Source organism: Balaenoptera borealis (genome assembly GCF_965194805.1).
Source record: "Balaenoptera borealis genome assembly, chromosome: 7".
In the NCBI taxonomy this organism is placed as follows: Eukaryota; Metazoa; Chordata; class Mammalia; order Artiodactyla; family Balaenopteridae; genus Balaenoptera; species Balaenoptera borealis.
This window is the reverse complement of record NC_138864.1, coordinates 71640564-71657918: the sequence shown is the minus strand read 5'-3', so window position 1 is coordinate 71657918 and position 17355 is coordinate 71640564. Positions and strand designations below refer to the sequence as shown.

Genomic DNA, 17355 nt, shown 5'->3' with positions numbered 1-17355 from the left:
GGGAAACTGAATTTAACCCATTTTAACATATGGTTAAAAAAGAAAAGAACAGCCATGTTCTTAGAAATAAATGACACTTTTACCTACAGTTCCCTTATACCAAAACCGAGCTTCTAGACATATAACATGGGTTCTCAAGAGCAACTGGCCAATCTCCTCAACCAATCTCCTCCACACCTACCCCTTACAAAGGCCTCTTCCAGGCTTTCTAACCATAGTCCTTCTAGCACTACAGAGAAGGTCTGTACTAATAAATTGTGTTTCTAGCCAAAATTGGAACTACTCATTTTGATATATAAGCAAATGACAACAAACAAACAAACAAACAAAAAAAAATGCTGAAAACCCTGAGGCAAAAAATTTAGATTAAATAGATCTGTGGTAATAACATTAAAAACAATAGGTTAACAGAACCAAACAATTCTAACAGTTCTAAAAAATAATCCATTTGTTACGCTTTAGGACATGCCTCTCTTTTCACAATTAACTCATCTTTGAGCAAGCATATGTTAGTTTATTAGCAGTGCCAATTTCTTAAATATTAAGGTGAATGTCATCTTGTTTGGATTAGTGAAGGAAAAAAAGCATTTCCTGAAAGTAATTCTATTTATTTGGATTAGCACCATGGGGTTGGGATCTACACTACCAGTATTTTGCTATTTTCTCCTCCAGTTATAAACAAATAAACAAATGCAACAACAATGAAGACGTCTGGTCTTGAAAGACATTAAGTAGATATAATCATGCATTAATAATTACAGTTCCAGGGGCTTCCCTGGTGGCGCAGTGGTCAAGAATCTGCCTGCCAATGCAGGGGACACGGGTTCGAGCCCTGGTCCAGGAAGATCCCACATGCCGCGGAGCAACTAAGCCCATGCGCCACAACTACTGAGCCTGTGCTCTACAGCCCACGAGCCACAACTACTGAGCCCACATGCCACAACTACTGAAGCCCGCATGCCTAGAGCCCGTGCTCTGCAACAAGAGAAGCCACCGCAATAAGCCCGCACACCACAATGAAGAGCAGCCCCAGCTCGCCACAACTAGAGAAATGCCACGCGCAGCAACGAAGACCCAACGCAGCCAAAAATAAATAAAAATTTTAAAAATAATAATGATAATAATAATTACGGTTCCAAGTGGATACTTACTGCTGTGTTTGCATCAACGGCATATTAGTGCTCTCATAACTGTCTGCGTGTAGAGGAGGTATGATTTCCCCAGTCACAGGGTGAAACACAGGAAGTGTTGACAGGGGCCATGCTATCTCTCTATTCTTGGACATGTCACGAAGTTCTTTGGTAGATTTCTGAATAGCACTATGATGGACCAGTTGGATGCTAGGTCAAAAAGAAATAAAACCACATATATTTAAGATCACATATTAGCCCCACAGGTCATCAGTTTGAAAAAGTTACGAAATCTTTTTTTCTTTTTAAAATAAGAAGACATTATTTAACTTTGGGCATTCTACAAGTTATTTCAGAAAAAGACACATTTCATATACTTTTAACATAACAAAACTGAAAATTAGAAACTAATTTTTAAATAAATGCATCTCTCATTAAACTAAGCTATAAAGCATTGTGTTACTATTACAGCCCTAGGCAGCAAACTACTATTCTATTTAATTTCTACGATTAAGATAAAACTACCATGGCTTTTATATTGTTGCTTCTGATGGGGCATTTATAAATACTCACATAAGTTTCATTTTATGGTAGGTTATTACTGTAGATTCAGGAAAACGTGTATGAAAGGTCTTTTCATCTGTTCTCTGGTTTATCGAAATGCAGATTGGGAAATCACATAATATAAATGGCAAGTTAATATTCTGAATCTGAAATATTTTAGTTTTAATTTTTATCTATAGAATCTTAGTTTCCACACGCTTTTTATTTTTAGTCTCACCCCTCCTAAATATCTCTATTTAGAAAGCAGCTTTCACGTTTATGAAATAAACTATGAAAGATGATGAATGGAAAAAAAAAAAAGCATGACACACATGTATGGGGCATGACGAGCAACTGAGAAATGAAAAAGAAATGATAAAGAAAATAACAGGAAAGAAGACACTTACTCTGGTGTTTGCATGTTTCTCTTTTCCCTAGAAACAAAACAAAATTTATGAATTAAATAATAGCATTGATATTTGGAACATTAAGACTATATGCTCATGGATCTTGCATGAGGTGGAAATGCTGACACTGTTACTATTAAACGCAACCAGGCAGCATTTGCCACCAGGTTTATGACGTTACTTGGATGAGTACACATACAGAGATGGAATACTGGTGAGAAACGCACAGAAAAAAATGAAAAAAAAAAAATGGAGATTAAGAATCAAGCTCTTGGAAATAAGTTCTATGACATAATGAAATCAGGCTACATGTAAAAATGGAAGAATTTGTTACTTGCTGCTTTATTAATTTTTTATCCTTTGTTTTGTTACCCTGACTTCCAGATAATCTCGGGAGATTATTTTAATTGACATAGATATCCAGAAAGTACTAACTATTCATGAAGTGAAGACTCATTACTCAAATTATCATCTTATTTTCATTAATTTACTCCTAAGTTTTTATATATCTATATATACCTTTAAACATTTAGGTGGTATCGCCCTGTTTGATAGCAGAACAATTTCAAGAAAAATTCTGACCATCATTTCTGATCAAACTGACTGAGACAATTTATTTATTTAAAGTGCAATTACCATGTCAATAGATTCCGCAGTCTCTGCTTACACAGGATGGCTTGTATAACCAAAATATCTAGCCTCAGTTATTCTTGGGACTGTTTTGCCTGCAAGAATTTACATCTAGCCTTAATAATTTTTGAATAAAGTAATTATAACCTCTAATTTAATTTACTAGACTCAAAACTATTTTACTTCATTTTAAAGGAATAAAGTACTGTAGTTTGACTTGAACACAATTTCAATTCATTTATAAAGTGTTTTATGCACTAAATGAAACTTGGCATTTAATGGAATCTTATATGTTATCTTAGTAGCTCTATAATTTTTTTATTAGTGCTTTAAAGTACTCACACTCCTTCCCGTCGGCAGCACATGATATAAGCAAGTATTAGAAAAAGGACCAATGCTACTGCCGAGGGCACAGCCAGTGTAATTAGGAAATCCGTGTAATAGTCTCTGCTTTTCAAAGAATCGGAAGGGGGTTTGTATTCTCCACCATCAGGTAAAATCCCTTCTCCACGAATCACTTCCTGATAGGTGGACACTTGCTTTGTTTTATCAACCTGACACAAAAGAAGACAATTACACATCAAATTAATAGTTGCAAACATTATGAGAGTTTAAGATCTAGACATATCAAGACAGTCTTTGACTAATTTCTAAAAAGCAACCTTTTCCAATTACTTTATCACCTTGAACTTGCAATTATTTATGGAAACTAGGAAGAAGTAATGCATAAAAGTAATAAATTAAAGGGTGTATATTGGCCTACTTTCTAGGTCCTTCCCACAACATATATACATACATAAATGTATACAAATATAACAAATATGTGTGCATGTGTAGGTGTGTGTGTGTACAGTTGTTCTTTTTCAGTTTACTTCCTCCAAAGCAGAAGTCCTTCACACCACTCTGTATATTCCTTGTTTCCTAGTGACAAACCTCTAGTGCAGATGTTACAAACTGTGAACTGGCTGACAACCAGTATGTGAGTATGGTTTCTAAGGTTAGTAAAAGAGAAAAAAAAAAAAAGAGAGAGAGAGACAATTTCTAAGTGACTACAACCTTGATCTTTCTGCCATCCAGCTGACAGAAGTAGTTTTTAGGAAAGATAGTTTAAGGAACAGGTAACCCATCCAATGCTACAGTTTCAATAAATTCTATTCCAGGCTCAAAAAATGTACAACACTTGGACTATATTAATTTACCTCCACAGTAATTGAACTGCTTTCACTGTGTTGCATTTAATTATGCTAAGGTTTTTACTGAAGGCCACTACAAAAATAGCCATGTGAAACTTGTTACTACATTTGCTCGCCCCTTAAAAAAATGTTGGGGGAGAATTATCTGTGGCATTTCTCAGTATCCTCTCCCATACACCTCCACTTGAAGAATTTTGTTAATGATACAGTGCTAGTAAAAACTCTATCTTCTGCCAAGGAATTGATGCTCTGCCTCCTTTAAGAATGAGAACCAAATAACAGATGAATTTCCTCATTTAATCCGGGACATTAGGAGGCTTATTGTCAAACTTGCCCTTCAGCTTATGTTTTGGTAAAGTTTAGGTCCTGATTTTCCAGTTCTTTTATATTTTATATAGTATGTTTATTGTCTGACCCTTTAATTTAAACCTCCTGAAATCTTCTGTGGTAAGATGTGACCTATAAATAAATACAAGTAAAAGAAAAAAACGAAAATTCCCAACCTTTCTCTTTATGGAGTCTTACCACAGAAATTAAAATCTTCAAAGCAGAAGTCATTTTTAAACCTTTAGAAATTAGATAATTTTCCTAAACATGAACACTGTACAGCACAAGCACAAATAAAATGGTGTTGTCAGGGCCCGCTGTCTACTGGCTCTGGTGAGAGGCATCTATTTAAGTTATGATTGCAGCCACTCAGTCTTCTGCACCCTTGTATGGTTAGCACGATGACTGAAATATTGAGCTTTGTAAATTCAATATTCATCGACAGTACACATAAACCACAGCATCTGAATAATTTTACTTGATTTGAGAAGACAGGGAAAGAGCATTATTTCCCTAAGACACGAGCGACATGGAAAGAGGAGCCTGGGGCCAAGGGCCACAGGTGCTAAGTACCGCAGTGTAAGCGGTATGTTCTCCCGTCCTGGACCTGGGAAAAGTCCTGCCACTGGTTCTCTAAGACATGAAGTGACAGTTGTGTTTATGTGTTGATATTTGTTCAAATGTCAACTTTAAACTTAGACCTAATTCACTCACCACCAATCATCAAGAGTTGACAGAAGTTAAATCTAAAGGTCGCTAAAGAAGTGAAACAACTTCCCTATCTCCCAGAAAGGAGGATCAAAAAAATTAATATAAAATATCATATATACCTTTCATATATAGGAAATCTTACCCATATGTTCCTAAGTCTTTGAGCATGCTATTAAAAAAGTGATTTGAAAGAAATATTTAATATTTATGGGGCTGGGGGTAAGAGTCTAACTCTCCTCTGCTTTTCCTTTTATTCCTTGGTCTCTCCCTCCAATCTGCGTTTCTAGGACATTGAATCATAGCACAATATTGCTTTATTTCAGATTTCTGATTGCACTCCGGTCTCCCCTTCCCAAGTGGGACAGTGGCAGCGTATCTGAGGCTTCCTGCACATGTCACACTGACTCCAAAATCTATCTTGACTTAGCAGCCACCTGGATGTCCAGGGGGAACACTTGGACCACCAGCCAAGCTAATCTGGCCCCCACAACTAATCAAGAGTAGACTGAGTACAAAAGTGGAGGTACTATTTCTTAAATGGATGCACTTTCAACGGACTTGCCAAATCCTTAAAGTCAAGGGAAGTCAACGGCAGTTAACAAAGTAAACCCAGGATTTGTTCCTAAAAGTAATTCAGGTTTTAGTCAAATGCTATCTCCAGCCACATCACTTCTAATTACATTTGCAAAAACAAAATAAAAACTCACCAACGAAATTTTGCACCAGTCGATGTGAAATTGAGTACGAAATTTTTTATCACATGTTATTACAGGCTCCATTTCTTGACTGCATCTCAATTGATTCTGCGGATTTTCAACTTCTCGTAAACAAGAAGAAAATGGGACATCGGCACCAACCATGACATAAACGCTGCAAAAATGTGAAACACTCAGGTTATCCTTTAAGAAAATTGGAAACACTGAAAAACAATCTACCCTGAAAGCAGGATTTATCCTTTTGAATTGAGGGATTATCTACAATCATCCCTAAGGTAGTGGCCTGGGCTTTTAAAGCAGTGATTCATGTAGGGGCTTCTTTTCATTCTTTCCTTTATTCAACCAATATTTACTGGGTGCTTTGGTGTACGAGACACTCTCTTGATTCTCTGTTAATTTCTAAAAATTTTTTCACCCTATTTAATTCAAAATAATCATGTATCATATTTCGATTACAATATTTGGTAGACTACATTCAAAAATATTCTTAAAGTAAACTGTTTAGAAAATAACATTATCACTAAAATAATTATCAGTAATAAATCTTCATCTGATTTCATTTTAATAAGATTGTGATATTACATCCTGGAGGTGTGGAGCTGTAGGCAGACTTCTCTATTCTACCTAAGAGTTTTGTCCATCAGCTTTCCTACTGCAGAGACCCCTACTGTTAGGTTCCTCATTATAAGGTCCCTCAATCTTTAAGAAGCTAATATAAAAGAAAAACTATTGTTTGGTAAATACAAATTAGGCAAACAAAATGTATTTTCTTGATGTGTATCTTGGCAACTAGGGGAAAAGAACTCTATTCAATTTGCCAGTAAGAGTTTCACAATAAAAGTGAAGACAGTGATAATAGCATTGAAATAATCTTGGAGCAGCTTAAGAAGGTAGGAATTTCATAGGTTTTTTCAAAAGAAAAGGGAAAACCAGGAAATTAAATAAATATTATTTCTTTTCCTAATGACAATGCTATAACTACTTACAAAATGGAATAAACCCATCAAAATTCCAGCTGTCTTCTTTGCAGAAATTGACAAACTGATCTTAAAATTCATATGGAAATTCAAGGGACCCACCAACACACAAAATTCTTGAAAAAGAAAAACAAAGTTGGAAGACTCACAATTACCAATTTCAAAACTTACTATAAAGCAATAGTAATGAAGACAGTGTGGTACTACCGTAAGGCTTGGCATGTAGATAAGTGGAATAGAATTCAGGGTCCAAAAATAAAATCTTTAGTAAATTGGTTTTGTCACAGGTGCCAAGACAATTCAATGGGGGAAAGAATAGTCTTTACAACAAATGGTACCAGAAAAACTGGATATCCACAGGCAAAAAAAAGAAGGTGGACCCCCATCTCACACCATATAAAAATTTACTCAAAAAAAAATCAAAGACTTAAATGTATGAGCTAAAACTATTAAACTCTGAGAAGAAGGCAGACACAAATTTTAATGACCGTGAATTAGGCAACAGTTTCTTAGATATGACACCAAAAGTTCCAGCAATAACAGGAAAAAATAGATACATTGGATTCTATCAAATTTTAAAATTTTGTGCTTCAAAGGACATCATCAAGAAAGTGAAAAGGCAACCCAAAGAACAAAAGAAAATCTTTACAAGTCATATGTCTAATAAGGGACTTATACCTATAACATATAAAAGACTCTAACAATTCCATAACAAAGAGACAAATAATCCAATTTCAGAATGACAAAGGATCTGAACTGATATTTCTCCAAAGAAGACATACAAATGTCCAATAAGTGCATGAAAAGATGCTCAACATCATTAGCCATCAGCAAAATAGAAATCAAAACCACAATGAGTACCACTTCACACCCATTAGAATGGCTACAGTGAAAAAGACAGACAATAGGAAGTGCTAGCGAGGATGGGGAGAAACTGGAACTCTCCTACTCTGCTGGTGGGAATGGAAAATGGTGCAACTGCTTGGAAGACAGCCTGGCAGTTCAAGAGGTTAAATACAGAGTCACCATATATCTCAGCAATTCCACTCCTAAGTATATACCCTAAGAGAAACTTAAATATATGCCTATCAAAAAGCTTGTACATAAATGTTCACAGCAACATTCTTCTTAATAGTCAAAAAGTGGAAACAATCCAAATGCTCATCAACTAATGAATGGATAAAAAGTAAAATATCCATACTTTACTCAGCCATAAAATAGAATGAAGTACTGTACATGCTACAACATGGATGAACCTTGAAAACAATATGCTAAGTGACAGAAGTTGGTCACAAAAGACCACATATTGTATGACTCCATTGATATGAAATGTCTAGAATATGCAGATTTATAGATAGCAAGTAAATAAATTGTGGTTGCCTAGGGCTGGGGATTGTGGTGGTGGTGACTGTTAATGGGTGTGAGAGGGGAGTGTTGGGAGGATAAAAATGCTCTAAAATTGACTGTGGTAATGACTGTACAACTTTGTCAATAAACTAAATCCATTGAGTTATATATACTTTAAATAGGTGAATTGTATGGTATGTAAAGTATATCTCAATAAAGCTGCTTTTTTAAAAAATATGAAATGAAATAAAAGTATGGCACAAAAATTCAAAGGTATGTAAGTATGAAGTCACACCCTTAATTGACAACTGTGTCCCAGAGTACCATTACACAGATTCATTTGGTTGCTCTTTATGTCAATTTTATATTTGGACTTAATTTGAAAGATTTTTTAAAAATTATGGTGTCTTTGGGTGACAAATAGTATATAATGGATTGAAATTTAAAATCAAGTTAAACATTTATAAGTTCAGAAAAAGGAGATATAAGAAACCACTGGTAAAGAATTTTGATGATTAGTGAATAGAAACACATTCCATTTACAGGAATATTACTCAGCCATAAAAAAGAACAAAATAATGCCATTTGCAGCAACATGGATGGACCTAGAGATTGTCATACTGAGTGAAGTAAGTCATACAGATAAAGACAAATATCATATGATATCATTTATATGTGGAATCTAAAAAAATGGTACAAATGAATTTATTTACAAAACGGAAAAAGAGTCACAGATGTAGAAAACAAGCTTATGGTTACCAAGGGGGAAAGGGGATGGGGTGGGGGGAAGGGATAAACTGGGAGATTGGGATTGACATATATACACTAGTATATAAAAAATAGATAACTAATAAGGGCCAACTGTATAGCACAGGGAACTCTTCTCAATACTCTGTAATGACCTATGTGGGAAACGAATCTAAAAAAGAGTGGATATATGTATATGTATAACTGATTCACTTTGCTGTGCAGCAGAAACTAACACAACATTGTAAATCAACTACACTACAATAAAAATTTTAAAAAAAGAAATATATTCCATTTACAACAATTTGTTAACTTTTAAGCTTCATATAAAGCCAATTTCTATCCCCTTATTAACTGCTTAGCAAAGACCATATTTTTCCTTGATAACTGTGAAATATATTTGTAAATACAGAAATAAAATAAATATTTTAAAAACTGTTAGAAGTTCTCTTGCTTTTACATAACATTGATTTGCATTTATAATTAGTAAGATTTTAAATTAATTCACTTCAAGGTAACATAAATAGGCATAAGCATACATTTTTGGTGCTTTGAAATGTTTTATTTTTTCCCTCAAATTATAAAAGCAATATAAAAACATTACATAAAACATGGGATATAAAAACAATTAATTTCTATTACCAAGATCACGATTTTCATTTTCCAATGTACCTTGCAGAATACTTTTCAAGTGCATATATTTTAGCCTAATTGCAATCAATCTCTAAAATATAATTTTGTATCCTGCTTTTTCACTTAATGCGTCATAAGCATTTACCATATTGTACAGTCTTTGTAATTATATTTTTATAGAAGTATAATTTTTAAGTGCACATGATTTATTCAGTAGTTATTTCAGAGTTGGACACGTAAGTTGCTTCTCATTTTTTGATGTTATAAATAATATTGTAAAGACTATCTCTGTGCATATTCTTTAATGTTACTATCTTAAAAGAGATGCCTAGAAGTGGAAACATTTTTATGACAGTTGACACATACTGCCAAACTACTTTCTTCTCTACTTGGATGATCCAGAAGCTTCACAAACTTAATATGTTCCAAACTGAGCTCATCATCACCCCACCCCACCTCCACCTGTTGCTCCTTCCATCATCTTCTCTCTTGGTGATTGGCATGGCCAGATGCTCAAGCACCATCATCTTTGACTCCTGTCCTTTTCCCTACATATTCAATCTATCATCAGTCTCTGACATTTACCCCGAAAGAACTCTCATACACACCTGTCCACTTTGTTCCATCCCACTGCTACCACCCCAGCTCTAGTCACTGTCACTTTCCACAGGGAGTGAAGCAACAGCCCCTTGATTGTTCTCCTTGAACCCAGTCTCTCTCACTGTTCTCAGGGAGCCTATCTGCAGAATGAATGATACCAGTTTAAAAACAGAAGCAACTGTATGTTTGAAAGTTGCTAAGAGAGTAGTTCTTAAAAGTTCTCATCACAAGAAAAAAAAATTGTATCTATGTGGGGTGATGGATGTTAACTAAAGTTATTGTGGTGATCATTTTGCAGTATATACTTATATCAAATCTTGATGCTGTACACCGTAAACTTATCCAATGTTATATCGTCAATTATATCACAATAAAACTGGAAAAATAAATAAGTTAATAAATAAAATGCAAACACACTACTCAAGAGAAGTAGATATTGGATTTGCCTTGTAAGTCAAAAAAAAGTGTATTTATTGTTTCTTTTATACAGCCAATAAGTTTCAACATGTTGGCTTTTTAAAAAAATAATTTTGTACGAGGCCATGTATAACAATTATAATTCTATGCTATACATGCTAAAATACATTTTTCATAATCTGCTGTTTTCCCAGATCTTTGACATGCAGCTTTTTTTGATTTGCAGCTTTTTTGATAGGCTAGCTTTTTGATAGGCAGAAATTTAAAATTTTTATGAAGTGAAAGGAGGATGATCTTTACCTTTATGACCATAGCCACATGTTTTCAAACTTTCAAATATATGTAAACAGATGGGATGGGAGCATATTATCAAGTTCAAGGCTCTCAAGCAATGTTAACAAAACATGGTGACTCACAATCTTAGGCATTGGGTACTCTGAATAAAATTTGTTCCTTACGAAGGATCTTTTCTTCCAATTTGAACAACTCAATTTCTCTTGAGGTAAAACGCATTTACTGAGTCCTTTACACATACAAGGTGGAGAACCGCGTTACAGGTAAAAAATTTAAGTCAGGGGCTTCCCTGGTGGCGCAGTGGTTAAGCAACCGCCTGCCAATGCAGGAGACACGGGTTTGAGCCCTGGTCCGGGAAGATCCCACATGCTACGGAGCAACTAAGCCCGTGCGCCACAACTACTGAGCCTGTGCTCTAGAGCCCGCGAGCCACAACTGCTGAGCCCGTGTGCCACAACTACTGAAGCCCGTGTGCCTAGAGCCCGTGCTCCCAACAAGAGAAGCCATCACAATGAGAAGCCCGCGCACCGCAACAAAGAGTAGCCCCCCGCTCGCCGCAACTAGAGAAAGCCCGCACACAGCAACGAAGACCCAACACAGCCAGAAATAAAAATAAATAAAATAAAATAAATTTATAAAAAAAAAAAAATTTAAGTTAGAACTCTGGTTTTTTCCAGCAACAGCCAGATAAACAGATCCAATGATTGCATTTTTTTTACCTAATTGTCCAAGTCATGAATGTATTTTATTCCTTATTTTATGTATATAGGAGACAAGGGACAGTTTAGAGAAGAAAGTGTCCACATATGCTACATGCTGCCTGGGAACTCTTGAGCTCTTAAAAGAAAATGCCTCATGATTCCTGCCTCTCTGTTCCACCCTGTTTCTTTGTTCTGTGCATATCAGTCCATCAAAAAATAAGATGAAAAATAAACAAGAAATAAAACTAAAGAATCTAATTCAGAATAAGAAATAAAACAAAGAATAAGGTCACTTCTGGACTCTAGTTCTACTGCTTGCTACTCATCTTTACTGGAGAAGGGATGAATTATCTTAACAGAAGAGGGAACTGGCACACAAGGCTCAGACCTTTCTGGAGTTTTTTGTGGGAGGATTTTCCTGCTTGCAGAAAGGAGGCATTTAGGTTTGGTCTATTCTTTCAGCCATGTGGTAGGGCTTAGCAGGCCTACTTGCTAAAATGAAAATTTTAATATAAACCATTTTCTTCAAAGGTCCCTAGTGCTTCAAGATAAAAATCCAAACAATTCTTCCAGGTGTACAAGGCCTTACATGGTCTGGTCTTTGCCTCTTTGGTCATTATCATTTCTGGATCCCTGTCCCCCATTTCCACACAAAGTAGGTTTCCAAATTGACCAGGCTTCCTCCTACCTAATGGATTTTGCCCAAGCTGTTCCTCTGCCTATACTTTCGCTTTCTCATTTTTTGAGCTGGCTAATTTGTACTCGTATTTTAAACTCAGATCAGGCTTCATCTCCTCTATGAACGCTTTGACATGGACCAGAAGTGGGAGAGGAGCCATCTCCGTGAATACCTCAACTGTGATAGGTATAACACTGCTTTCTAACTATCTGATTACTTGCCTGGTCCCTAATAGATGTGAGCATAGACTGCATTCTTTAAAATCACTCTACCCTAGAGACTAATACATTATTCCCCCATAAAAAATACTTAATAAATGTTAAACTATGAAAGAAAAAAATGAATCTATGCCTAGAACTTAGAAGAATAGATATTAAAGAAATATAGTTATAGACATATAGTTTAGACGTAGAGTTGCGTTGATTTTTAAAATTTATTTATTTTTATACTTATAAAAATTGACCAATATTGGCTTCCAATTTTTACTTTATTAAGGCTTTTTTCCAAAAATTCCAATCTCATATCACCATCATTCCCTAAAAGAAAGAATAGCTGCATCAAAAATATAGGAGGCACGTTATTTAAGAATTAAAGACTATCTTGTAAATCACCAAACATGGGGACAGATTCAGCAGAGCACTACGGACTGGCCTAGGACCATGACCTTGCATCAGAGCAGTCTTTGGCAGCCTTTGACTTACATTCTCTTCTTCAAGTGTAACTTCTCCCTGAGCCCTTTACAGGGCAAAAAGCAGACAATTAATTAGAGGGAGTACTTCGTGAGATTGTCTAGAGAATAAACTAGGATCCTCTGTTGTTGACTGAGGATAGATCCACAGGCTTTGGTAACCAGAGGAAACGGTGGTAGGTTTGACAATCTCTTATGAAAAGTGAGTATATTCTTTAATCCTCACACCCCATCATTCCCTTCATAACTACCATTTACACCGCATCACTCACCCTGAGCTGGCAGCTACGCCATGCCCAGAATGAAACATGAACCTGCCCCTCTTTCCACCAGCTTTATCCCAGGCTAAATGCATCCATGAGTCCTTAGCCTCTGGCTCAGTGTCAAGAGCAAAGCAGCCCTAAGACCACACCCAGAGAGAGCACAGTCGCCCTGAGGTTATGGGTCTGGAAAGCGAAAGGGAATCTTTTCAGGAGGTTTAGGGTTCCTTTGCAGGAGCTTACTCACTTTGAAGGAAATCTTTATAATTGTTTTCTGTTAGATTTAGAAGAAGTTTAAAGGCTATCAGTGAGGTCGGCAGAGATGAAAAAAATGCACATCAAGAAGGATGAGGAGGGGCTTCCCTGGTGGCGCAGTGGTTGAGAGTCTGCCTGCCGATGCAGGGGACACGGGTTCGAGCCCTCGTCCGGGAAGATCCCACATGCCACGGAGCAACTAAGCCCATGCGCCACAACTACTGAGCCTGCGCGTCTGGAGCCCGTGCTCCGCAACGGGAGAGGCCGCAACAGTGAGAGGCCCGCGCACCGCGATGAAGAGTGGCCCCCGCTCGCCGCAACTGGAGAAAGCCCTCACACAGAAACGAATACCCAACACAGCCAAAGATAAATAAATTAATTTAAAAAAAAAAGTATTAAAAAAAATCTTGCTTTTTTTTTAAAAAAAAAAAAGAAGGATGAGGAGCTGGGAGGCTGTAGAGGGGGTGCTTGATGACTGACATTTAATGGCACTTTGGGCCGTGGAAGGGCTGTTGGTTCACTCTGAGGGTCTACTACTGAGAGCTCCTCTTTGCCTTCTGCTGTCGGTTTGGGTAACATGGCAAAGTTTGCAGTTAGTAAATTGTGGCTGCCGTGCGTAACAGGAAATACTTTCAAGGAGTTTTTTTTTTTTTTTAATCAGAGACTGAGACTGATGCAAAATATTAAGCAGAACACGGTTATTAGGTGTTTAATTAATACTTCTGAAGTGTATAAATATATTTTTAAACAAAATTTTAGAAAATAAAGGGATGCAATTCCTTTGCATCTCTGATCCCACCCTCAATCTTTTCAATATTTCATTTTTAAAGAGATTTATAGTCCATGTTATTTTCAAAAGAAAGTACAGAGGCAAAAAGTTTTGTTAAGTGAATTAAGAATCATGAAATACACCATTAAAAAGAAAGGAAGGCACAAGAGATGAGTTAAGCACTGGATTTATTTCTAAATTTAAGGCAACAGGGTTAAAAAAAAACCTTATTTTTGTTACCTTGACATTATGTAACAACCAAAGAAAATATGCAAAATCATTCCCAGGGACAAATTTTTCTCCTGCAATCATACTCAAGTAGGATCTTATTTCATTGGTGCACATATAGGGACACTGGAGTAACAGAGTTGGCACTGGGTACAATTTATAGAAATTCTATTTTAAAAGACTTATCATATGAATACTCTGTAAAGGTTGCAGCTTAACATTAAATTAAAACTCATGGAAAGCATTTCAAGTTGGGAAAGGATCTGAGACAACAGGGTCCAAATAAATGCCATGGGACTGACAGCACATGCCTCCCGCTAGCAGGTGTTGGGGGTCAATCAGCTAATGACTGAATTCTCCAACAAGTACTTGTAGGACAAAAAATTCTGTTCTTAATTTAGAGTCACATGCTCAGGCCCAGCCCTAGACTCAAAGATCCAGAATCTCTAGGGGGAATCAGAGGCCAGGAACCTAGGTATATTTTTCATAAAGCTCTACTGGTAATTCTCAGGCTACACATAGTTGTGCAGCACTGTTTTAGGTCAGAGTTTGGTTTAGAGAGTTGTTAGTTCAATTTAGTCTAGTTGTTTCTTAAAGTGCCTCTACAGGTGGGGTCTACACTACTGGTTAGAGAAGCGGTGAGCCCAGAAGAAAGCACAACTATGGGAAACTCTACCAATACCTAGTTTTCATGTTGTTTCCTCCAACATCTTTTGGTCATTGTTTTAACAATCACTGTGGAACACATTACCTTAAAAAACTGTTGAAAAGATTCCACATTTGGAGAATGTCTTCAGGGGAGATACCCCTGTTCATCTCCTTCTATGGTCCTCCTTTAATTACTCATTGGGAAAGAGATCCATGTCATACCTCTCAAGTAAAATTTTAAGCTCCAGAATTATGTTTTCATAGAGAAAGCCAACCAGCAGATAGGCAAGCGATAAAGCAACTATTTTCCTCCAAGCACTTCTATGTGTGCTTGACTGACTTCAAAATCCATTATTGTACCGTACAAGGTACAATTTAATTCTGAAATTTGTAACTTGGACTTTGCAGCTCACTGCTTATCCTTTATTCCCCTTTGGACTACTCGTTCATACCTCATCTATGTCTATTTGTGATCTTTTCCCTTATCTCCAACAAAGTTCTCCTTTAAAGTTTCCCTTAAATTTGATTCTTATTAACCCAGATATTCCAGTTAATTCCAGATATCATCTCTATAAATGTTACCAAGAATATGGATAAAGGAAGCGCTGGAAAAGGACATGCTACATAAAATGTGATTTATTCCATATCTCGCACGTCTATAGGATTGGTTTTTAAAAAAGGCAGATCTGCCTCAACTTACAGAACAGAAATTAAACAGCAAAATTTCATTTGACATTGACATTCGATCTGTCAATGTACCCAGGCATAAGGAGTGTTTCATAACCTCTACAAGAATGTAAGTCAGGGCTTCCCTGGTGGCGCAGTGGTTAAGAATCTGACTGTCAATGCAGGGGACACGGGTTCGAGCCCTGGTCTGGGAAGATCCCACATGCCACGGAGCAGCTAGGCCCGTGAGCCACAATTACTGAGCCTGCGCGTCTGGAGCCTGTGCTCCACAAGAAGAGAGGCCGCGATAGTGAGAGGCCCGCGCACCGCGATGAGGAGTGGCCCCCGCTTGCCACAACTAGAGAAAGCCCTCGCACAGAAACGAAGACCCAACACAGCCATAAATAAATAATTAAAAAAAAAAAAAAAAAAGAATGTAAGTCATACTCTGTATCTGGAATGCTTGAGAATAGACAAGTCCCTTTCAAATGCATTGTCTTGTTTAATCATTACAACCATGAGGGAGAGAGTATAGTCCCCATGGGAGCAGATGAGGAAGTTGAAGCCCAGAGGAGTGCAGCAGTTTGCCCAGTGTCACCCAGCTTGTGAGTGACAAGGCCAGGCTTTAGGAATGGGTTTCAAATCCACCCCAGCCATCAATCACCGCCACATGGTGGAAAGAATGTTAAAGGCGAAGAAATAGTTTCCTAGAATAAAGTTACAGCAGTCTGTGCGTCCTTCTGCAGCTGATAACTGGGGCATCAATTTCCTTTGAAATTCAGGACCCTAAATAAACAGCTTCTCTATGGAAGGTACAAAAGACTTAGTGCTGTAATTTATGATGTGGATCCTGATCTACAATTAGATTTCACAGGACCTGGAACATCAGATGTAAAGAACCATTAATGCAATCTCTTTGTCAATACAGAAAATTGCTAGTTTTTTCATATCTTTACAATAACTATTTCTTATTAAAAAGAAAAATGCAATAGGCCATCTTCCATCTATAATAAGTTTGATAAGATCACCATATTTAAAAATCCATACTTAAGGCAAGTCTGCTTACCCCTCCTTCATGTCATTGATGGGAAGCGGAACCCTGCCGCCCCTGTCTAGAGCTGATGTGATGTTTATGGCGTTCAGACGCTCTGGCTGCCACACATTTTTCACGGCCCCAAGAAAGTCTCCGAGAACCTCGCTGGCCAACATTTCTTCTACGTTCATATTTTTAATGAAGAATTCTGCTTGATATGGTAACGGGAAGTCTAATTTTGGTGAAAAAGGGTATGCATATCTTTAATGAAGTAGTCTTTTGAAAGGGAAACAAAAGAACAATTTGAGATTTGTTGATTTCTGTCACAATCCTGGCTTTGGGGAACAATATTATTACTGACTTTAAAGGCTTTCTATATAACAGAAGATATATCTAAAAACACGACATACATTAGACCCAGAATTTTATCTACAATGCAATCAAATCTAAGGGACAGCAGGGCAATTCACAATTAGAGAAAAAAAAATAAAAAGGAAAAGAAAAATATGTCAAATCTCAAATCTGTCGCTAACTTGCCAGTGACCTGCCAGCCTCCTTGTCCTGTCAATGTACCCAGGTAGAAGGAGCATTTCCAGAACTTAGAAAAGTATTTTGTACTTGTAGTGTTTTCAAGCTGACAGATCTTCAAATACATTGTTTAATTTAATCATTACAATCCTAGGTAGTGCTATTTCCCATTTGAACAAAGGAGGAAGCTGAAGAACACAGCACCATCCTTTCTAAATAGAGAAGACA

General features: G+C 36.8%; 1 protein-coding gene across 6 annotated transcripts in view; it reads right to left on the bottom strand.

The window, feature by feature from the left end:
* SGCE (sarcoglycan epsilon) overlaps positions 1-17355 on the bottom strand; it is a 67270-nt gene that overhangs the window by 11903 nt on the left and 38012 nt on the right. For 4 of the 6 annotated variants that reach the window (XM_082398444.1, XM_082398441.1, XM_082398443.1 and 1 more), the window contains 5 exons: positions 16633-16831; positions 5649-5811; positions 3053-3264; positions 2081-2107; positions 1152-1340 (listed from right to left, as the gene is read on the bottom strand). In XM_082398444.1, the coding sequence (XP_082254570.1) occupies positions 1152-1340; positions 2081-2107; positions 3053-3264; positions 5649-5811; positions 16633-16831 (790 nt within the window). The remainder of the gene's footprint in view (positions 1-1151; positions 1341-2080; positions 2108-3052; positions 3265-5648; positions 5812-16632; positions 16832-17355) is intronic. The other 2 variants (XM_082398439.1, XM_082398442.1) reach the window with 1 other exon arrangement.